This window comes from Brachyhypopomus gauderio, chromosome 7 (assembly GCF_052324685.1).
Source record: "Brachyhypopomus gauderio isolate BG-103 chromosome 7, BGAUD_0.2, whole genome shotgun sequence".
Lineage (NCBI taxonomy): Eukaryota > Metazoa > Chordata > Actinopteri > Gymnotiformes > Hypopomidae > Brachyhypopomus > Brachyhypopomus gauderio.
In genome coordinates this window covers 10,592,937-10,617,030 of record NC_135217.1, presented here as the reverse complement: position 1 = coordinate 10,617,030, position 24,094 = coordinate 10,592,937, and the positions used below count along the sequence as shown (strand labels likewise).

The 24,094-nt window shown below is 41.0% G+C and overlaps 2 protein-coding genes across 4 annotated transcripts; one reads left to right on the top strand and one right to left on the bottom strand.

Annotated features, from left to right (window-relative positions):
• Nucleotides 1–15,365: 15,365 nt before the first annotated feature.
• On the top strand, nucleotides 15,366–18,675 carry mtif3 (mitochondrial translational initiation factor 3). The gene is made up of 4 exons (XM_077011573.1): nucleotides 15,366–15,540; nucleotides 15,905–16,368; nucleotides 16,584–16,744; nucleotides 17,659–18,675. The coding sequence occupies exons 2-4, from the start codon at nucleotides 15,906–15,908 to the stop codon at nucleotides 17,929–17,931; spliced, it is 897 nt and encodes a 298-aa protein (XP_076867688.1). The 5' UTR covers nucleotides 15,366–15,540; nucleotide 15,905; the 3' UTR covers nucleotides 17,932–18,675.
• Nucleotides 18,434–22,624, bottom strand: gtf3aa (general transcription factor IIIAa). 3 transcript variants are annotated; one of them, XM_077011569.1, is made up of 9 exons: nucleotides 22,439–22,624; nucleotides 21,913–22,013; nucleotides 21,190–21,286; nucleotides 20,863–20,951; nucleotides 20,678–20,751; nucleotides 20,215–20,295; nucleotides 19,758–19,987; nucleotides 19,328–19,378; nucleotides 18,434–18,967 (listed from the first exon to the last, which is right to left on the bottom strand). In XM_077011569.1, exons 1-9 carry the CDS (start codon nucleotides 22,553–22,555, stop codon nucleotides 18,434–18,436), a joined length of 1,374 nt encoding a protein of 457 aa, XP_076867684.1. In that variant the 5' UTR covers nucleotides 22,556–22,624. The 3 variants fall into 3 exon arrangements, with proteins under 3 accessions (XP_076867684.1, XP_076867686.1, XP_076867687.1); XM_077011571.1 differs by having other exon boundaries at nucleotides 18,434–18,964; XM_077011572.1 differs by lacking the exon at nucleotides 21,913–22,013 and having other exon boundaries at nucleotides 22,439–22,573.
• Nucleotides 22,625–24,094: the final 1,470 nt, after the last annotated feature.

Genomic DNA, 24,094 nt, shown 5'->3' with positions numbered 1-24,094 from the left:
AATCAAGAGAATCTTACTCAAAAGCTGTGCAAAAATGTACTTCAGCTGTCCTTCACTAAAACATGTGTGTTCACTATAGCAACCATACAGTGACCAGTAGATACACAACAAACAAACAAACAACAAACAAAAGTCTGTACATGCACACAATGGATGCATTAACAACCATTTTGCAATATCTGGAAATCATAATTTTGACCAAAGACAATTTCAAAATGTAATTCATATTCAGTAAATGCTTTAGGGAACCCATGCCATACCATGTCACTCCCACTGCAGTGCTCCTAAGAGCAGAGAATAAAGCAGATGATTCCATCAGGAGAGAATGGGCCGTTTATCTGCTACTCACACATTCATCACATTCAATATTTCCATGATTCAGTGATTTTAATTTTTTTGGTATTTCCTTTTCATTTCTTACTATGATTTTCAAACACATATTTGACTGCCTGATTTCTCACACTCAGATCTTCCTTACCACTATGCTACTGCAGGGTTTTCATTCAACAAAAATTAATTATAAACACAGTATATAAACATAATAAAATAACCACATAGACATTTTACAGAAGACTCTTTAAAAATAAAAATGTAAATAAGTCACATACTGGACATTTTTGTACTTTTTTGTGTTATGGTCAACACTAATCGTATAAATTAAGTATTGTAGCTCCCATTATGTTCTGGGAAAAAATCCTGAAAGCACAACATTTTTAGGCAAATATCACATAGAGAAATGCATACGTTATCACAAAAGTCTAGATAGATTTTTATCATCTTGATTGTAGGTTGTACATATTTACCAAATATTTTTGAATTTTTAGAGTACTTTGCTTTTCAAGAGTTCTTCTAAAAAGTTAAAATTTTTTCACAATTTATTTTTGACAAAATATAAACAGATTAATGTACGTAATGATGTGTCTAGGGCTGTGATGTCACATAAACCAGTCTACCATCCTATGAAATTTTGTGCATAAAAAAAGCCCTTACAGAAAGTAATACAACGTGAAACACATGCATAAAAGGGTCAAAGGGTGACTTTCCCCAAAACACTCTCTCTTTCTCTGCAAACAGAAACCTTACTATGGTGGTGTACTCACTAAACGGATAGAAGGTGAACGTACTGCCTTCATATGTGCATCTCCAAGCAGCCATCATCCTGCACCATTCAAAGTCTGCACAAAGGACTTTCAGCTTTTTTTCTCATAATTGCTCATAATTGTGCTTAAGGTGACTTATAACCTCCAAAGTCAATGCACTGCGGGCTCATTACCTCATATAAGCTCTGGAATATGACCAACTGATAGATGAGGTTGAGAATGCTTAATATCATATTGTGTATCTGAATTGCCTTTTGATGTGAATCCATTGGTTATGGTACAGAAACGATTGAGAAGTTGCCCTTTTTCTCCCTATTTTGCCATAAAAGCTTTGTCGTATGCCTCAAAAGGGGTTTGTCTTCCTCTATGGAAGTTAGTTTCCAATTCAGTGGACTTTTTGGTCTTTCAAAAATGCTGGGTCAAACTAATGAATTTAATGAACTCTCCCGGACACAAAGAGAGTGTTTTGGCATTTGAACTTTCCCAAAAGCAGACGGGCAGGTCAGCAAAGTCTTTCAAGAGGTTTGTACACAAATGTGACAGAATGCTTAGAATGTGTCCCTCTTCAGTGTCTCCCTACTGACAAGTTTGTTCAAAGTGCTGGGGACAGCAGCCATGGTTCACGCAGCCATTGTCCCGCCATTCTGATGCAGTTCCTCTTTCACTCCCCAACACACTCCCTAACAACAAAAGTCAAAGAATGCAACCACATTTTCCACAACTTTCACACACACACACACACACACACACACGCACACACACGCACACATACAAACACATAGACAGACCCGCCCTCAGAGAGCTTGGTTTGGAGTGTTCTCTCTCTCTCTGTCTCTTCTAATTCCCTTTTTACTCCTCCTACTCTCTCTGTCTCTACTGTCCTATTCTCCAGCGTCTATCCTTCACTCACTCTTTCTTTTCCTGCGTATAGCAGCAGAGGCGCGGAGAGAGGGATGAAAAGAGGAGAAGCACGAGACAGGAAGAGGGAGGGATGCAGAGAGCAAGACTTGAAGCACCTGCTGTCTGATGTCTATGCCTTAATGAATCAATTTCACTCTCCAATTCAAAAGAAAAGTCTGTCGAAAATTAGCTCCTCCCAGCAAGACACTTTGAACTGTTTTTTTCTTTTAATTAAATGAATGGCTTTCAGAGACTTTGTAAACTCCTGTAATTTGCTTAATAAAAGCAAGCAATTCGATGGTTCATCTGGGTTTGTCTTTCAAAAATTATCTCTTTTGCTTGTGATTGGACGCAGAGGTGTTTAAATGGTATACGATGCTTAATCTATGAAACTATAACCATTTCTTGTCTTCAGCAGATATATTTTAGAATCTCATGACTTGCAGAGATACATGTTTGTGCTTTATTATTTGAATTTGATATATATTTTTACATATAGGCCTATAGAAAGTGTCTCATTTTACCAACTGGTATTGGACAAAAAGTTCCCTCGTGAGATTTTCATTCAGGTTGCAATTAATGAAGATTAACGAATCCTTGCAAACAGCATTTCTAAACAAAGCATTAACCACATTAGGGTTTACCTTCATAACAGTGTTAATCTATATATCTATATGGTGGTGTGGGCAGGCCAGAGCTTTTGGCTTGAGAGACTGTACTGGCACAGTCTGAAGAAAAGCAGTGTTGTCACATTGAGAACTACACTCACAAGGCAATGAATAAGAAATCACCCCCCCCCAGACCATTTGCATGTGCAAGAAAAGCCCTCTGAATCATTTTCATAACCTAATATCCTCTTTTCTTCCTAAATCTCTATGGAGGGCTTTGTGTTTTGGAGCTGCCTTTTGTTTAAGTTTTCATTTGATTTTTTTTTCTTTCTTGCCTTCTCATTCATTCTTGCATTTGACTTCTTACTCCCCCCCCCCCCCCACACACACACACACACCCACACCCCATTCCTAATGACTAGGGGTGACTATTCTCCCTCTCTGTCCCTCTCTCTGCACTAGTTCTTTGTATATATGTGTTTGTGTCTTCGTGCCTGTGTGTGTGTGTTATGACGTCAGTCAGCCAAGGGCCCGTGCTCAGGGTATAAAATTTGTTGGGTGTGTTTTTGTGTGACTGGGTGTTGGACGGGTCACTGGGCATTAGTTGAAGCTCCCAGCCTTTCTGCAGATGCGCTCCATTGAGGCGGACGCCACGCGGCGCGACAGTGCTGGAGAAAACCGGGCCGCCCCTCCCTCCCTCACCTCCCCACTCACCCTGGAAACCAGCTTTCAGCCAGGCTGGGACAGAACCCGAGGGTCCGGGTCCTGGTGGAGCCCAAGCAGGCAGTCGGGCAGGAAATAACGGGCCATTTGTACCAACTGTGTCTGACATAACAGGAGCTGCCAGCGTCGCTGGTGACAACCTGTTACCAAGGACGACAGGTTTTTTAGAAATGAGTGCAGCACCCTGCTGGTACCACTCCCACGAAAAAGACCACAGCAGAGCCAATACCCCCAACACTCCCAACACTCTAAAACACCCCCAACACCCCCAACACTCTAAAACACCCCCAACACCCCTAACACTCTCAATACTTCCAACACTCCCAACACTCCCAACACTCTAAAACACCCCCAACACCCCTAACACTCTCAATACTTCCAACACTCCCAACACACCCAACACTCTAAAACACCCCCCAAGATAACTACAAGACACTATACTAAAAGAAACATTTGAACATTCTGGAGTAGGGGCATGCCAACAAATCAATATGAAGATATATATTGTAATGATACCCAACAATATGAATGTGAAATGGAGACTATAGTAATGTCAAACAGAATCACACAGAGGCATTTTCTATTCATTGAGATGTCTCCGGTGTTTTAACTGAAGTTTGAGATTTGAAACATTGTGGCGTGTGCTGGGCAGACGTAAACGTAAGCATTAATCCCACACGCCAGACCACCTCCACGCTTCACTCTACATCGATGGTTAATGATGCTGCTCTCAGATGACAATGAGCTCACCAGCTGATGACATCTGCCATGCATAGCTCTTATGTTTACGTTTGTTCTTTAAGGCCAGGAGACACTTCACAACTCAGTGAAGACCGCAATGGCAAACATGATGAAGAGTCAAGTCGTACAATGCTAGTTTAGTTTGCTTTTGTGAAGTCAACCAGATCCATTGGAAACTATATACACCCACAAAAACTCAACTTTTGTTACAACAAAAACTCAAAACAGTGGATGTCATGACATCACGAGATCATGAGACCCTACACAGTTTAATGTACTCCACCCTCTGCATTTGTGTGTCAAGCAAAATGTCACTCGTAATTGAGTCTGATCCTGTAGACATAATTAAGAAAACTAGGCAGGAATATCAGCTGCGTAGACTAACCAGTGTGCTCCAGGCTCTGGAAGTTTATTTAGATTTTTTCTACAGTATGTCTCCCCTGGATGTGCGAGCTGTGTGTGTGTGTGTGTGTGTGTGTGTGTGTGTGGGTGTGCATGCGTGTGTATGTGTGTGGCCTCGGTATATTTTGGTCTGCTTTGTTCTTCATTTTTCAGCTCACTACGCCTTAGTCAAGCAAAACTTTACCAAATTACTTCAATTTTAATTATGACCTACTTTTCAGCCCTTTTTACAAATAAGCACAAAACTACTCTGGAATGCTAAAATGTGACTGCCAGTTTAAACGGCAGCAAACTCTGACACACATTGTAAGATGCTAACAAGACCAGAGTGTGTTAAAACAAAGCTGACAACCTTAAAGCCACTACAGCCACTACTGTTTGGAAGCAAAAGCCAATTTATTTGTTAAAGCTTACAAGAAGGTCTTGTAACATGCCAATGTTTAGCATGTAAGCCCAATTTCTATTGATATATACATATTGGTATTGCCCCCTGATTGTTTTTGTTGTATGCATATGTTCTCTCAAATGCAACTGTGTGTGTGTGTGTCTTATAGTTGGTGAGCAGATTTGTATGCATTACCTGTGTAAAGACCTGTCATGGGGAGGGCTGGGAGGTCACAAAGTCAGACGGCAGTGTTCCTCCCTCCTGCCTAACATACACACACACACACACACACACACACACACACACACACACAGACATACACACACACACACACACTGGGCAGGTGCAACCCCTGGGAGGGAGGGGTGGAGGCCCCTCATCTCTCCCACCTCTTCACGCTGTTCAAGCGCAGAATAAGAGGGGTGTGAAAGGGTGCTCTCCAAAAAGCCATCACCTGCTCCCGACACACACACACACACACACACACACACACACACACACACACATGCACACACACGCCTTTCAACTGAGCACTCAGTTAATCACACACATCAGTCCATCCATATCCAAAGCAAATCCAGAGTGGCCAACTCAAACTTTCACTCTCTCTCTCTTTCTCTCTGTCTCTCTCTCTCTCTCTCTCTCTCTCTCTCTCTCTCTCACTTTCTCTTACTTTTCTCTCCCTCTCATACACATACACAGACACTGATGAGACAGAATGAAGCAAAATAGATAAGGGAAAAGGAGAGAGAGATGCAACAAGAAAAAAGAGAGAGAATCGGCTAATTCATCTTTGGGAACGTGAAACCAAAAGAGACTCTTAAGTAGAGTCATGACAACTTCCATCAGTCACCTCTCCCCAAAACGCCCAGCACAATTCTAAGTACTCAGTGTGGAGGACCACAAAGGCAAAAAAAAAGAGAAATAAAGGAGAGAAAAAAATCAAAGTCTCTTGGGAAGAAAAAGCTGCGTTTCACTGCTGGCACGACTCGCTTTGAGCATCCGCAACATACATTGGTCATGGCCAAAGAATGAATTGGTTGAATTGGCTGAGGAGTGTGCATTGACAGACAGAGAGGACAGATGAGTTTTGGAGAAGAGAGAGAGAGAGGGAGGGAGAGAGAGAGAGAGGGAGAGAGGGAGAGAAGGAGATGGAGAACAGAGAGTGGAGAAGGTTGGGCACTGACTCCCTGCTCCTCCCAGCCTTTCTGTGCCTCCCCCCCCACCTCAGAGGACCATTGTGCGGCTGAGTGAGTGTGTCCTCCCGCCGCTCTCTGGAGGAATGCGCCTCCTCGGTCCTCCTGATGGATGAGGCCATGTTCTTCACTCCTCCGCCCCTCCCTCTGAATGCCTCTTTCTCTCTTTCAGGCCCCACTCCGCTTTCATCCCATCCTTTTATGACCGCACCAATAAAAGTCACCCATCCCTCACATTCTTTTTGTTTGTTTTTTTTTTCTTTTTTTTCATGTGTGTTGGAGATGAGAGGGAAGGAGTGAGAGAGAGGAACACGGATCTAGCAGTATGGAGTATGTGTTAACTGCATACGAGACATACAGACACACACATACACACAAACATACAGAACCCTACAATGTTTTAAATTTGTAGAATAAATTAAGGCAAGCCCTATGCAGACATGTTATATGCACAACCAAACAAACAGAAACACAGTTATGGCAAAAGTGTAAAATTGTAATGATTTTGACATTAGGTGTTGTCATCTGATTGACCAACGGTCGGGATGCAGAAATGAGATCTGCTTTAATATGCTTTGAATAAAGGCCTTTGGTTCTCAGATGCTGATGTGATGGGCTGTACATTCATTCTGCTCACAAATAGCTCTGCTGAAAAGTTTAAAGAGGGCTATTTGAAAACTATTATTAGAGAACAGTTACACAACACGCCGTTGACAGCAGCAAATCTTCCCACCAGAGTCAACCACTCAACTGTGGGTAAGTACTCTCTGGGAGTGGAACACCTCATCAACGCAGACACACTACATAACAGCACGAAACTTGTAAAACAGATAAGGAGGGCAGCTGTATAAATCTAATAGGCTTGTTATGTGTTTCCATAATACTACACACGTTTGAATCTGTTTACACATACAATAGAATTTATATTTTATATCAGCAAACCATAATTGACAGTAATGAATGCAGTGTAGTGTAGTATTAATACAAACTACCGGATAGTTACTATGTTAAAGAGGTATTTTAAGTGAGAATATAAGTCTAGAATATATTTACCTATTAGATGTTAAAACCATGAAATTAAAACATCCGTGGTCATAATTTCTAAGAGCAATCGCAGTAAAATATTCTATATGGTGAAACACTTGGGGTAGGCTTGTTTCTGCTAAATAAATCACATTTCCATTATACAGGAGGAAAAGTAAAATACAAATTCCAAAAAAACCTATTCCAATCTCCTTAAAAGGTGAAAACTGCTCTTTCAAATGTTCTTTGACTTTTACACAATTTTTACAGTTAATAGTCTACAGTTTATTGACATTATAGTAAATCTTTATAATACAATACAATTCTTCAGAAACTGAGGACAGAATTCTACCATTTTAGAACTCTAAATCTCAACCAGCACAATCATTTATTAAATAAATATCAGCACAAAATAAATAAAAATTAGCAAACAAAAGAAAATATTTCCTCAACAATGCCCAACCCCAAACCTATTTCATGCCCTTGTGTGAGTAGATTTATTTTTGTTTGTTGTTGTTTTAATAAAGCCAGGCTGGACCTGATGGAAGCGAGGCGTGATTCTGGTATATGGTAAAACGCCATGCTAAAAGTGTCCCTCCCAGCTGCTCCGCAGTCAGGCCAGCCTTTCATTGTTATGATGTCACTCTAACTGCCCGAGGGCTCCTGCTGTTTCTGGCTCGCTCTCCGACAGGGCATAATGAACAGGCAGTTAATAAGATAATTAGCACTATTACGATCTGCATTAAGATTCAATGGCAGGACAATTAGACCAATTAAGCATCTCATGGAAACAGGTTATGTTTTGCATGTTGCATTGATAATACAGTGATTATGGTTCTGGCACAAAACTCAGCACTGCAGGAAATGTGCGCGAGTGAAACAACTGAAGGAACTACTTGGAGGAAAGTTAAGAAAAATATTCCAAGACAATCCATAACTTTGAATTACATGAATCTAAATTTTAGCTCATCCTTTTCCACATGGTCAGTCATGTGTGAAATGCTTTGAATCCTACAATGTATTTACAACTGGACTGAAATAAGAAGGCAGTGTATTAATATGCATGAAGAATTTGCCACAGAACACAGCTGCAACACAAGTGATATGGAAAGTAGACGCAAATCACTTCATGTCTCCTACAGTTTTTACAGTTTGTTAGATATAGCACAGATGAGGCTTCACTAGTCTTTTACCAAGGCTTTCACGTCATTAATGAGGACTTTTAAGGCTATTTTAGCATAAACCATTATGTGTACATAGCTACACTCATTTTAGAACATAGCAAATTTTGTGCCTTGTTAGCTAAAACATTTTTTTATTTTCAGTGTTTTAAAACAATAACAAAGAAACTTGACTTCTGATATTTATGTTGTGTTTTTTTTCTCATCTTAGCTCTATATATGAGTCTATAGATTCTGAGTATACAAAATGCCCAGAGCCCACTTATTCAATGACATTCGTGGTAGTGGTTTCATTGTGCTGTTCAGTGACTGGATCTTACACACAGTTCTTGTATTTGCTGTATTTAGTTATATGTGCATGCATTCAACACTAATAAGCTTTAATGGCTTGGAAGAACTACTAGAGAACTATAATAATATGAAACCAATTTATACTGTCAGTGTCTTTCACACAGAAGACCATTGTGAACACTCACACTGTTGAAGTGCTGCCCCCTACTGAAATATCATGGAACTGCAACCCAGACCTTCACCTCAAGAACTATCCCACCAGTACAAAAAACTGATCCATAGTCAGCTCAAACTCATTCTGATGCCGGCTGTAACATGTAAGGAAAGTGCCACAGTAAACCCTGGATCAGCTATTGCGAATACTATGGAAGAGGAGTCAACATGTGGCCAGCTACACTTGACTGTGACCTCCACAGAGAAGAGGTAAATAAATGAACATCTGTGTATGTGTATATTGTGCAAGTGTGTATGTGTCAGCATGCACATTATAATCTGTGTGTGTGAGTCTTGCATGAGTGTACAAGCATGCATAATGTCTGTGTTTTTACTCCGCTAGTTGGACAGTAAGTTTAGTCCTCGTATGACCACTTGAAGCGGAGAGAAACGGTATTAGAAACACAAAAAGGAAAAAAGGGCAGTAATGAATTTGGGGGGAAATGAACATTAATGGTACTGGCATTACTCATGGTCCACATAACAAATTACTGGAAATTTGACAAGCACACCAATTTATCTCTTCATGTCCGCCAGGAGCGTAGTGGAGGCCTCTTCTGCTTGCCACGGCAAGACAATTTCAGCTCATTTTCCTATTTATAACAATAGAACCAGCCATTAAGACAAATTAATGTCATTATCAGGTCTCCATGAAAATGACAACTACCAGCATTTCGAGCAGGCTTTAGTGGCTATTCATGATAATGAAATCCGCTGTACAGCCACTGAAAAGAAACACTCCAAGTAATTATTTTCTAGTAGCTTGTTTGTCTGCTGGCCGTTCGTTTGCTTTCAGCCCAATTATCGGTGCGAGCGGTGGCGCGGAGGCGCGGAGAGTGCGGAGCAGGGCGCAGAGCGAGAGGCCTAATTGGGCAATTACCAGCCCGTTCCAGGGCTTTTAGCTCCAGCAGAGTGGAGGGAAAGAGAAGGAAAGAGAGAGAGAGAGAGAGAGAGAGAGAGAGAGAGAGAGAGAGAGAGAGAGAGGGGAGAGCAACAGAGGAAGAGAGAGTTGCAGAGATAGGCACAAGGGAAGGAAAGAGACAGACAGACAGAGAGAGAGAGAGAGAGAGAGAGAGAGAGAGAGAGAGAGAGAGAGAGAGAGAGAGAGAGAGAGAGAGAGAGAGAGAGAGACTGTGCTCACTGGCCTGAGTGTTCAACAAAGTCACACACACAGAGACATTCAATTACAACACTACAACACCCCCATACACATGGCCATTCTTACACGTACACACTCACTGAACAATCACAATACCACAACACTGAAAACCACACATAAGGAGTAATAAATACACTACATTGCTATACAAATTCAAAAGCAATCCAGCACCCTGCACGCATACACATGCACATACAGAGCTGCTTGGAAGTTTGTGAACTCCTTGAGTAGTTTAGATTTTTCTGTTGTTTTACCACTTATTTTATTATCACCAATTTTTGTATATGAAATGTCAAGTTTATGTTCATCAATTCCATTTAACTTGTTCTGATGGAAATGTGTGAATTGTCAGCAGACTACATGAAACATGGAATCAGAGCAAAAGTTAATAAACCACAGCTGCATCAGTAAAGTCAATTAGATCAAAGACTCAGGTGAAATGTGTGAGTGCTCAAATAATTAAGCAGACCAACAATGCCGAGAAGAAAAGACGTCATCTGTGGACGTCAGTCTGGGGAAAGACCATCTCACACAGTGAAGCATGGTGGTGGAGATGTGAAGGTCTGGGCCTGTTTTTCAGCCTTCAGACCTGGATGACTCCATATTATCCAGGGAGCCATCAAATCCCAGGTCTCTCATCTAATTCTTGACCATCAGTCAGGGAGTTGAAGCTGAGATGGAAATGGAATATGCAACAAGACCACGATCCAAAGCATTCCAGCAAAACTACTGAGGAATTGGTTTAAGAGAAAGTAAATTTGCCCTCTGGATTAGCCCAGTCCAGACCTCAATCCCATAGAAATGCTGTGGTAAGATCTGAAGCAGGTGATACATGTCAGATGTTCCTCCAATCTCTCTCAACAGCTGGAGGTCCACAAAGTGGAGTGGGCAAAAATCAAAGCAGATGTAAGACACTCATTTGTGGGTACAGAAGACATTTGGTTGTAATGGCTGCACAAGGAGTTGCTGCAAGCTACTAACTAAAATAGTTCACATACTTTTGCATTTGCAGATTTTCAGTTTTTTGAGACAGAAATTACTTTTGTTGAAATAATGAAAATATTATTTTTTTCTGTGACCCTTATTTGGAAGGTCTGCTTTACGAATTGTGATTTGGATGTTTATGTCATAAGATTTTTATTTTTTGTGAAAACAATGACCATGTTTGGGTGGTTCACAAACTTTCAAGCATCACTGCATACAAACATTATTTCCTACAAGGCCAGCAGCTCCATGAATGTAATTCCGACTCATTTTGATATTTTCAGATTTCTGTATGACAGGCTCCGGATGATTCATCCTAGACATTCAGATTAAAGTCTACTGTGTATAAAATAGCTGAAGAAGAATGTAAAAAGTCTACATATTGTGATTGAACTTTCTTTTTAAGGACTGCATTTTCATCTTCTGATCTTCTGAGCTATCCGTTTAAGACCATTACAAAACAATTTCAGAGTGTACATAAAATACCATTCCCCAACAGAATACTATGAAACACTCCTTACCCACCTACAATAAAAAACTGTAGATTTTTGAAACACATTTTGAATAACAATCTGAACAACACGAATAATTCTGTCAGATGGGAAGTCAGACTAACAGAACATCCTGCGAAATATTAGTGTTTGCATATGGAAATTTGCATGCTGCAAATGTTTTGTGTTCAGCTCTCGAACCATCACCCCAAACTGTCGCACCTCCCTCTCTGTCCGTAGTTTCACATTATCTCTCCAACAACCCCCTCCCCCGTAACTACTCACTCTCCTTCGCGCTCTGTTCGTCCCGTTCTCTCTCACACACACGCCCGCTCTCTCGCGCGCACACACACACGCCCGCCCGCTCTTTCTGGATCATACAGCATGTGTTAATTAAACGCTCTTTCAGATCATTTCCTCTCTCAAGTGCCTCCAGAGGCAGAAGCCATTAGCCAGAAAGCTCCGCTATCTGCATTTCCACACGCAGCTCAACGTGTATTAAAGTGAAATTCATACTGTAATTATCCGCCTCCGCGCGCCCCAGCGCGCGCCTGTGCCCGTCGTTCACCCTCGCCAGCGGCACCTGCCCAGCGCGAGACCTCCACGCTGTTTCCCATCGTGCCGCAGGGGCAATTACACCTCGCGGACCCTGCGGGCGCCGAGTGGCAGCTAATTGCCTTAATACAAAAAAAATCGTGCCTGCCACGAAACAAGGATCATTATGTAAAAATATCTGGTAATGAAACATTAGCCTTGATTTTATTTGGATTAAAAACAGTTAGAGGCATGGTGAAGTGATAGTTTGTGTCAGGAAGTGCGTTCAGAGTGCAGTGTGGTGGGCATATAACCTTTTTCACCCTCAGATGTGTTGATCCTGAAGAGACGGTTGATGTTTAACTCTGGGAAGGAATAAAGTAGGTATGATAGCCTTACTGCACCATTTTGGAAGTATGAGGATCTAGCATGATGTGAAGAAAAGGGAGAGAGAAAGATTGGATGAAATGTTTTGTGATAATTTGAAGGATATTTTGTAGTCTGCAGATGAAATTGCACTGTTGGCAATATAACTTATTTAATTAACTAGGCTACGTTAAGGACATCTGGTTAAACAGATATAGGCCTATGGATAAGTATTTGAGACAGTTATTTGACAACCATTTTATTTTTATATAATTTTAATACATGTACAATTTTATCGTAAAATGAAGCTTATGTTAGAAAAAAAATCCAAAAATAATTTAAGCCAAACGTTAGTGTCGCAAATTTATTAGCGGATGAAATTCACATGAACGACTGTTTACTGTTTCACAAAGAGTTGCGCGGCGAAGAAAAGCCTTTACGGACAGATGCGAAGACGAACGGAGGAATAAGCGAGGGATAGTTTGTAAAAGCGACGTCTAGGCCTGTCAGTCTTCCTTGAGAAACACACTTTGATTGTCGTGTCGTAACTTACCTTTTTGTTGGCCGGTCGCGTAGCTATGCGGGGTGCCTGCGCGAGGAAAAAGTATCCTTGCGCTAATTGGCAATGTAGGAAGCTCGTGCGCCCTGCGCGTGAATGCTCTTTCTGCAAGCGCATCTTTCTCTCGATGCAGTCAACCGTGTACAATCATCCACCTGCTGCTTGCAAACGGTGCGCTTTTTGTCCGTCTTCTCCTTTTCAAGAAAGTTATTTAAATGGGTTTTTTTAAACATTAGGCGGTTCATGCCCTTAGAACTCTCTGCATTCTGACCAAGGCCTCGCGCACTGAATGGACTGGAACTCTATCATTAAGTAGTTTAGCTGTCCTGAAAACGACGGCATTGTTGGAAACCGTCCCAATGTGATGGGCCCCCACGTCATAAAATGTTTACCATACTAAATGAAAAGAAAACCGGGGACGTCTCACCATGTCTGTAGTAACAGAGTATAATGGATACAGAATAAAGAAACTAACCTTCCCTACTAGGCCTATTAAACTAGACCTACAGAGCCGTTAGAGAAAGGCAGGATATAACTGCAGATTGTTTAAACCTCACAAACAGTTTAAATCTCAAATGTTGTAAATGCAATCATACATTGCACATGTTCAAAACTTAGTTGTATATGTAAAGATTAACAACAATTGTACAAGTGATTTATAAAGTGAAGCAGAGTCACCGTATATTTTCAAAAATTATGCAATTTTCTTCTTGTGCTTTATCCACTGTGTAAGAATGTAAGCAATAGTTATTCTATAGTTTCTGTCATTTTTATCAGCATAAAAAGCATGGTCAGTTTGTGTCCTCAGTTATCACACATGCTATGTGTAGACATGAACTCACACATTCAAAAATGACAGTGATATCATGAGTGACATCATATCAGTGATATCATACAAGTGACATCATATGAGTGATATAAGTCTCATGCTAGCTACTTTTGTCTCCTTTTCTCCTCTTTCACTCTCAAATGAAGTCCCTTATTCCCATTCTGCCTTTCTCCTCTTCATTCTTTCACTCTCTTTCACTCTCTCTCCCATGCTATCTCTCTTTTTCCAAGTTCTAGCTGCTTTTCCCCCAGCCTCAGTCTGTGTGTGTTTGCGTCACATGGCAACCGCCTACACTACAACCTCTGACCCCAGCCATTCTGCATTTCCTGTGGTAGGTTGCCATGGGGGGTGGGGGTGGGGGGGGCAAGAAGGAGGGGCAGTTTAGATGCACCTGTACACAGGCAGGTGACAGAGAAGGGGTGGGTGTGCATTGGGGAGAGGGGGGAGAAGAGAGGTGGGGGTCTTGGAAACACAGCAGTCTCTATGGCTATATGAATAACGCCAGTGAAAAAAGCAAAGATTAGGTCCTCTTTGTATGTGTCAGCATTAAACAAATTAATCTATTGCTGCTCATCTGGCTGTAAAATCTGGAGATTTACTGTTTCTATAGGACCAAGGCCGGAGCCATGGGGTTCAACCAAACTGCTTTGCCTGCTGTGGTCTCAAACACTGTTTAAACCTTTTATAGTGTTTATTGAAGGCCTATTACTGTTCAATTAATCAGTCTATGGAAAAATGAAGTTTCTTTGTCAAAAGGACCACAGTGGTGGGCTACATGCCAAGAAGAGTCAATATAAATTCCACTAGTAAACACCAAAAGAAAGCAAACAAAACCATATAAAACAACTTATCCGCTACTCTGCCTTTAAGAGTGGCTTCCCAAGAGAAAGAACTTTTGTCCTTTAGTCAGTTTTTTCCCCATTACTAAGCTGCCGCTAAACACACCAAGTAGATAAAGGGACTTTATGGAGAAAAGGCTACATTCCCTTTGGACGGAGTTCCTTTGGAAGTAATACCTGATCAAAGAAAGGAAGAATGTGATGAGGGAATTAATACGAAGAAAAAAGTGTTTGAATTTTGATAAATATGAACGCATTACGCAGCGGGGATTTCTAGGAAAATATAAAAGTTATAAAAGAGCACACAACAAAGTGCGCCTTAGAGCCGCATGGGCCGGGTCAAATTGTGTCAACTCGATTTACGTACAGATGAGCGCACGGAAGCTGACCCGCGTTTTTTCTGAGGTCCATCTCTTTTTAAAACAGAAAAAACTCTTTTTATTCAGCCACATTCTTTATGTGATTATGGGTGAAAAAACATAGGCCTGCGTCTTCACACGTTTGTCTTTTTCATTTTAAATACTACGAGAAAAACAAGCCTATTTCCTCTGAACAGGATTAATGATTCCCACGAGGTTTTTTTAGATGGAATAAATATATTGTACTTTAAATTGATGTTAGTGCTGTTGTCTTTAATGTTACTGTTGTTAGAATATTATTATTAATAATTAATTCTAATAATATTTTATTTTATATTTGACAACTGTAAAGCGACGTTTTGTTTGATTGTAAATCACATTTAGAGCCACATTAATATTTTCTTTGCTGACCTAAAAGAAATTTAGAGGTAACGGGTTTGCATTTCCAACCGTATCGTAAAAATGCCAACGTCATCACTTTGCGCCTACGTCATCTATCCGCGCCAAATTAAAGGTTCCTCGGGCTTCACGTTTCCAGGCTAATTTGTCTGTCAGGGTGTTTTATCTTTCAAAGACACTTTTAAATTCAGGGCTTTAATGTGAAACAGTTAACAGCAGTTTAACAGTCTTCGGTCGTGTGGACTTTTTGATCTCCACGTACGTAAACCAGGCTATAGTGCAACTGTATCCTTGTGTACGCTGTTCTGTTTTGAAAGTAGCATGTACTTGAACTGTTTTGCCCTGATCATATGCCATTATTGGTATGTAATGTGTTTTAAATAGTAATTGTTAAGAGCGATTTAATACTTTTAACACATTAACAAAATTTTATAATCTTAGAAGCCACCTTACCTTCACCTTTCCAAATATAATTACCCCTGTCGGGAAAGCCTGTGATGTTTGTTAATGTAAAAAAAAAAACATACAAGTATAGTACAACTCGGCACATTCATTTATCATGACGAGTATTTATTTACTTACAAACAGTTGTTTACACTCACATCTCTGCTTTCTTCCACAGAATGTCTCTCGGTTGTCTGAGGTTGACTTTGGACCATGCAGTAAGGGGCGCATGTTGCTCTACTACCCCGGTTCCCCTTCTTCTTCTGTCTGGACCCCGAGCCCACAGACTGCCGTGGGGTCAATTGGGTCTCACCTTCCCGTTCTGTACTGTGGTGGGTGGCAGCGGCGAGACGACACAGAGCCCGCCCCAGAAGAGGAAAAAACAGGACCAAAAAACTCGGGCCACCATTAGCAGTGTGGGTAGGAAGATTCACCAGCGCCACCTACAGCTCCTGAGCGAGCAGGGCGAGAACATGGGCGTCGTGCACCGGGCCGATGCTCTGAGACTTCTTGATGAGAAAGGATTGAAACTCATTGCCATAAACGAACATTCTGACCCACCTGTGTATCGGCTGATGAGTGGTAAACAGATTCATGAGGAGCAAATGAAATTGAGGGAGAAAGAGAAAACCAAGGGAGCAGGTGTGACGCACACACACTCGCACTTCTAGTAAGACCTTAGGCATACTCATTAATGTATGCAAAGTAATATATTTATTATTTTTTAATATTACATACCACCATGTCATCTATCATTGTCACAGACATGCTAATGTTTCTCAGTTTAGTATTTTAAAATAACGCATACATCTCCCCATGCCGCTTCATTAACATACCCGTATCCCACCTACTTACAGGCTCCATTCAGGTCAAGGTTCAGACGCTATCCTCAGACATTGCTCTGCATGACCTGGACACAAAGCTGTGGCAAGTGGCAAACTGGCTGGAAAAGCATCATCACGTCAAACTCACACTGAAGGCAAGAGGTGGCAGCAGCGGGAGCAACAACACGGCACTGGTAAGAACTCCATTTCCAATAATCCTCAGTGTAACCAGCATGATCAGTAAAGATTCAAAATTCTGCGTAGGCTGTAGAAATACACATTACAGGACATTTAGTGTACTTAAAAGGGTACTAAACTTGTATTGAACCTGCTTATCCTGTTATCTAGTGTGTGGTACTTACAAATCGGTAACATTTTTACAAATGTAGCAAATGTGTAAATTGTCATGCTGTTGGGGCAAATAATGCAATATGGCACAAAAATATCCCATTATATACTTGTGCAGGCATTTTGTGTATGCATTTTGGTAGACAACAGCTAAAGTGTATGAGCAAGAGATGGTGTGTTTTTCTTCTTAGTCAGAATGTGCACTGTTGAATACTGTAGTATTGTTGGGGATGTTAGGCTATAAGAGATGGATTTTGCTCCGGTCAACTTGACGTACACCCTGCAGGAAACAATCTCTTCTATCTGTTTAGGACAGCAGTTGGACTTAAGTTACAAACAGCAACTCAATGATTTATCATCTAATTGGATATATACAGCAGTTATAACAATTTATAAACATATTGGAAACATTTACAAGCATGACAAGACTAATTTATTTAATACATATAAACAGTAATTTTGTCCGAAAAGAAATATTCCTTATGACAAATCACAGGACAAACTAATAAAGTTCATGTTTTTGAAAACCCATTATTAACTGCAATTTATGGATTGTAATTGTCTGGTGGGAGGAAAAAAGTCCCCATTTTCACTGCCTGTCCAAATATTCACTTTACAAAAATAACATTGCTTTAAAAATTCCTGAAAATGTTGCAGTTTGTTTGCTTGGGTAATTTTCAGATGATAAAGCATCTGATGTCCTGGGGTGAGCCCTGCTAGGCTTGCATGCTGAAGTGATGTACTGTTTTTGTGGGGTCAGGACACGGTTCTGGACAAGATGGTGCAGAAGCTGCAGGTGCCATCGGCCTTTGTGATGAAACCCAAAATCATCAAAGACGGCCGGTCCGCCACGTGCGTCCTCCGACCGCCGTCTGCCAAGGAACTGCAACAGCAGGTGGCGCAACAGAGGGCACAGGTGCCCAATCCGGACCACGACCAACAGAGGGCACAGGTGCCCAATCCGGACCACGACCAACAGCCACCATCATCTACCTCCCAGTCAGACCAGTCAAACGATTCCCCGCAGCAATGAAATAATGACCGTGTGAAACTGCTTCTCATACAGGTTCTAGTCAAATGAAATAAAAAAAAGTTTTCAGGATGAAATCTGTGCACTGGAAGGCCTGAACAGTGTATCATGAGGGTCATGGTTCCATTTGTAATGGTGTCTGGCTTCTGGACCTGTTTCTAGATGGTAGCCCACTTTTAATCCTACTGAAATTTCTACAGTGCAGTAATATTTTTGGACTTAAAAAAAAAACATTTTCTGTCTTTCTGAAATTGTCTTTATTGTAATAGTCATAATGCAAAGCAGAATACAATGAAAAACTATTCGACTGCTACAGAATATCAATACTGGAAGGACTGATCGTCTTCAAGCTGCCCAACAATACACACGTTCTATTCTCACTTTGCTCCACTGTGACCAGGGAGCCAGAGAAAGAACAGGGACTTCAGTTTCTTGTGTTCTACAGCATGGTTATAAGGTCCTGAGGATCTGGGGACTCTGCTTCCTCGGGCATCTTAAGATCTGATTAGCTAATCATGGGGCTGTCTGATATAAGCGATTCCAATAGCTGGATCACTGTTGTCTTAGATTCACTTGGTTCTGATGGGCCAATATGTTCTGCACTGATGGACTCTGACTGGCTAAATATATTGTCAGATTTGTTTTCTGACTGGGTGACCACTGTATTCCCAGAGTTAACTGCTGATTGGCTGGCTGCTGAGGTCTCCAATAAAAGGAGATTTGATTTAAGGGGCTCTGATGGGCTGGCATCATGTTCCCTTGTCTTGAGGGGTTGTGACGGGTTGATTTCTGCAGTGTGTGAAATGAGTGGCTCTCCTAGGCAGAGTGCACATTGTAAATTTTTGAGTGGTTTGGGTATGCAAATACATTTATCTTCTGCGACAGGCTCCACTTGTCCACTCGCTGATTTGGGGGACTCCGATTGGCTGGTAACTGAAAGTATCGATTCGCCAGACTTTGATATTTCAGATGTGTGGTGCTTTGGGAGCTTGTAGCCACTCAAACGAGAGGCTAGAGACCGTGTTGGGCGGGGTTTCTTCTGAAACAGCCAATAAAAGGGGTTCATTTTAAACAAAACAAATTAATCATCATTTAACAATTTTCAGCTGAAATTTCATCTGCGAAGACCAGGTGAGAATACATGTTTTCTTTCCAAACAAACAGGAGCCCACCTGATTCCAATTAGTTTAACTGGCTGGTCCCAGCCTTGGTTACAAACTTTAAAGAACTGATTAGAACCGATTTGCATCTTGTGTACTCCTACTTGGTTGGAATAAGTTCTTGCAAGCACACAGGCCTGTTGTGCATAACACAGCTAAAGGCCATTGTAGGTTTTTTCTGAGAAATATAAAACAGTGAAAACACTAAGGAACAGTCTAACAAAGAAATACATACATACCTGTTTCTTCTTTTCAGGATCATGCACCACACTGTGGCGCTGTAAACTTTGCTGTTGGCAAGAACATAAATCAAATAGGCTCATCAGCATTTCAGTGGGTTCATGAGAAAAGGAGGTGGGCTGCTTTTGAGACAGGATAATTGTTCCAGAGCAGGAAGAGGCCTCATATGGGGTGGGGCGACCTTAAAACTAAGTCCATAACAAAAGTCTGATGTTCCGATAGTGAAATCATTTATATTAGATTCAAATGTTCATTGTTCTTAATCACACACTTAAAGTGGTCAAGAAGACATACTAGTAAATGTCAACCACCGTGAAACACATTGATCCAAACGACCTCCTAAACAAACGTTATTGATAGCGACAGTGGCCGTTGTAGCAGTGTAATGTGGTGATTGTGCGTCTATAGGTACGAGGCACTGGGGCTGACCTTCATGGCGAAGGTCTTGCCACAGCCGGCGTGGGGGCACGTGAAGGCTCGCTCCTCCTGGTGGAAGGACAGGATGTGGCTCTGCAGGTTGAAGGCGGTGGTGTAGGAGCGTGCACATCCCTCCCTGGGGCAGCGGAACACCACCCGCACCTCCGAGTGCACATGCTGGTGCTGCCGTAGGAACCACTGGTCCCGAAACATCTTCTTGCACTGGTCACACTGGACTTTCACTACACACACACGTGCACAGTGCGGCGGTTAATTCACCACTATATGAACAGCCATGAATAACTAAGATAAACTGATTAAAATACTACAGATGAAAAAAAAAGCACAATAACATCACATCCAACAGCACAAAGTCTTTACTTCCATTTCCCAGAGAACACCTTAACTGGTATTCCTTCTTAACTGCACACCATTCTGATAAGCACTTTGATGTTTTTGGTTTTTCTACCTATATGTTCTTTCCTGTGCTTGGTGAGGTCAGTCCAGGTCTTCCCTATAAATGAGCAGTCCTCCGCAGTGCAGGGGTAGCCTGGCCATTTGACAGCATACATGAGAAGTTAATACACACCAACATCATGGGATATTACAACTGGGCTTTTCCATCGCAAATAACACCAAGTGGCTGCTTGGTTAAATTGAAAATACTATATGAAAATCAACATATTAAAATACACATTAATTATACCATGTGCTGTCACACTATGATAATGTACTAAGTACAACAAACTGGTTTTGTAGATTACCTATGAACATGTTACTATGTAGGCAAACCTTCAATACTACAGATTACATTTAGCCAAGCAGTGCACACAACTAAAGTTCACATTTGTAAGTACAGGTGGCTGAGTGTCAGTAATGCCTAGTGTGTCTGCAGAATGCGAACACATAGGCAGTGGAGTATGGTAACGTACCCTTGTGTACTTTCTCATGGCGCTTCCGTTTACTGGGGTTTGCAAACCTTCTCTCACAGCCTTCATAGGAACACCTGGAAACGATGTGCACCCAGTAAATGGAGTGGGACCTGAACAGTTTGTCTTATTCTTGAACTCGGCACAGTCAAAAAGGCAACAAACTCTGTTTAACAAGGCGTTCTTACTCATACGGAAGCTGATGTGTGTGTGTACTTTCATGGACCTTCAACAGGTTGTTCTTCTTAAAACTTTTACCACACCCCTCAAAGGTACACTGTATAAACAAGAATGGCACTGATGTTAAATTGCTAGCATACAGACTCATACAAAGTTATAATCTTTGTATTTAGTTATCTTTTCAGATAATTTGAGACATCTTTTTGTAAAAGAAAGCAAACAATGGGTAACACCTACAAAATTAGGCTTTTCGGTTTATCAAAACCATATGACTGCATAAGCCATAGCAAATGTGACAAAATCACAATATATTACACAATATAATTGTTACTCACAATATACTGTTTCACTCCTTCTTTGTGTTTGCGTGAAATATGTTTCCTCAAGTTGGCGTTTGTGGTGAAACCCTGCATGCAGCCCTCTTCACTGCACCTGGAGATAAGGGCAACCATGTCGAATTATAGCTTTAAGAAATACTACAATTCACCAACCCTTTGACTGACGTCACAAATAAGCATTCAAAAACAAAGTGCGTGCTCCCAAATATGCAATACTTCAATACTAGATAAGGAATTCTAGAATGAACGTCATAATTGTGCAGCACTGATGTAAAAGGAAAATGAACATGAATTACAATCTTGGGTAACTCTTTACATTGTTTACTTACGAACGTGAAGTAATGCATTAGTTAACATGAACACCACATGAAGTAACACATTAACAATAATTAACTAATGTTAAGTAAACATGTAACAGTTGCGGCTCCTGTTTTTGGCTCTTTGTTGCTCACACCTTTTTTGGTGCGACCTTAAAGAAATATATTACATTGTACTGATTTACCTACATAAGTAATGGGTAACTTGGAAATATCCAGAATCTATCAGCATAGGAACTGAAGTGTGTCCATACTGTTTTTAGCTCTTTTGTCCCTTTTGCTCCAAACTAAAACACTAAAGCTCTAAAAAGGTGCGAGCAACAATGAACCAAAACAGGATGCTTTCAGGATCTTTCTTCTCCAGGGGCTTTGAATGCCAACACCCATCAGCCAGTTCGCCTACTTGAAGGGTCTCTCTCCGGTGTGGGTGATCTGGTGACGATCCAGGTGCGATTTACTGTAAAACGCTTTAACGCATCCTCCATGATCACATTTGAATGGCCTCTGCGAAAGAGATTATGGATGCTAGAAACTCACGACCGACTTTAACAAGCTATGAAACCATAAGCAAATAGCACCAAAGTTAGCAGTCGAGGCAGTAAGTGAGAACTTGCCGAGAAGTAGGAGGTAAAACTGATGGGTCATGTTGGTAACGCTACAAGACGTTCAATGTTTTCATTATGCTACATCTGTAGCTAGCTATGCTGCAATAGAAACAATTCAGACGGTCGCAATGTACGGTCAAAATCTGAAATGTCCATCATTCATTTGCTTATTAAACATAACCGTTAACTCATGGCAGATTTTAACGTGGTCACAGTTAGAGACGTTTGTGATAACGTTGGAGCTACTAGCCAGCTGGATGAATTATGTTTACAAACATGGTTACTAGTAGGGTAGATAGCTGGGTAACGTAGGCTAAAACTCACCACTCCTGTATGTTTACAGATATGTGCTTCAAGTTTCCATTCTTTGTTGTACGATGCCTGGCAGTCAGGAAACGAACAGATAAACGTCCCAGAAGACGCGTGTTTTATTTCCGACATAGTAAAGTAAAAAACATATGCCGCATAACCCACTTCTAAACATGTGGCGACTACGACGCCATGTTTTTACGTCAGTGATTACGTAACTACTATGGGAAGGCTTTGCCTATTTATGGAGGTGAACCATGTGTAGACGTTATCTCTAGTGCTGGGCGGTATGACCAAAGTTATATATCACGGTATTTTTCGAAATTATATCGGTTTCACGCTATTTGACGGTTTTCCCTCATGCATGATGTGTTAACTGCATTGATTGCGAAAAGAATTACTGTAGTAGAGTGGTTAAGAGTACCCTATGCCACAGTTAGAAAAATGTCTCCACTTAAGTATTACATGTAATACAGGTTTGCATGGCCCCACATGATCAGTTTTCAAAACTAAAGTAGTGAATGAATCATATAGCATGACAGTTGCAGTAAAATGCAAAACCTTTTATTTAAACCATTTTGCAGTCAACATCAAAACTGTAGGTTTATACAACTTATGTGAACCAGCTACACATAATATTATAAATTGCACAGTTTGTTAATAACAAATAAGAGGTATTTAGACATAAAGTAGACAGAGCTGTTTGTCAATGGTTGTATTGTACAGAAAAGTCCCAAATATCTTACATTTAATTAAATAACATAATATTTAAACAAATGAATAATAACAGTGGTTGAATACTGGGGAGATGGTACCCCAGATCTCTTTTAATGTGATAAAAAGTGAATAATTTTGAATAATTTCAACCATATGTGTATTTGTATAAATATGTAACTTAATCTTGAAAATGCCTTTAATTCCACCTTGTAAAGGTGTATGAACCCTGCAAACGCATGAAGTTACAAAAACCGAGAGGTGCCACGAGAGCGGAGCCACCGCGATTGCGTCATTTTTGGCCCACGGACCCTCGCGCCAGTCATGACGCATCAAGTATAAGCAGCTTTATGGTTGATTGCTCTTTTTACCACCAGCCACGACAACTTTTCCTCAACAGCATTTGCAGTAAGTGACTGTTTGGTCCATGACCGACCTTTAAAACCCTATGTACATCCTAACAACATACACAACTCCTTTCTTTGGCAAAAGTTCCTTTGGGGCATCATCTTTTACTTCAATGTTTGATTTCTGGTTCAGAGCATCCCTCATTTTCAGCAAGCTAGATTTGCGCTCTGTTACATGTGTGCTAACGGCGCAGCAATAAAAAGCATCCCTTGAGAAACAACGACTGTGCTGCGTTCTGGACACGTTTAGGCTATTTAAACCGGTGTGGCCAATATATGAAAAATTCTCATCATAACGAAAATAAAAACCGGTTTTTGGTATACAGCCCAGCACTAATTATCTCTGTCTGTGCAAACCCGTCATAGAACAGTTTTCGGTCCTGACAACATTTTAAATTATTATATATACACACGCACATATATGGAGAAGACTCCACGGAGTACAGTCTTTTTTCTTGGAGGCAAAATGTGTTCATATTAGAAAAGGTGTCACGTTGAGGACCCCGGCCCCTCCCTTTTGGGCGTGTGTAAACGTTGTCCATGTGCTCTG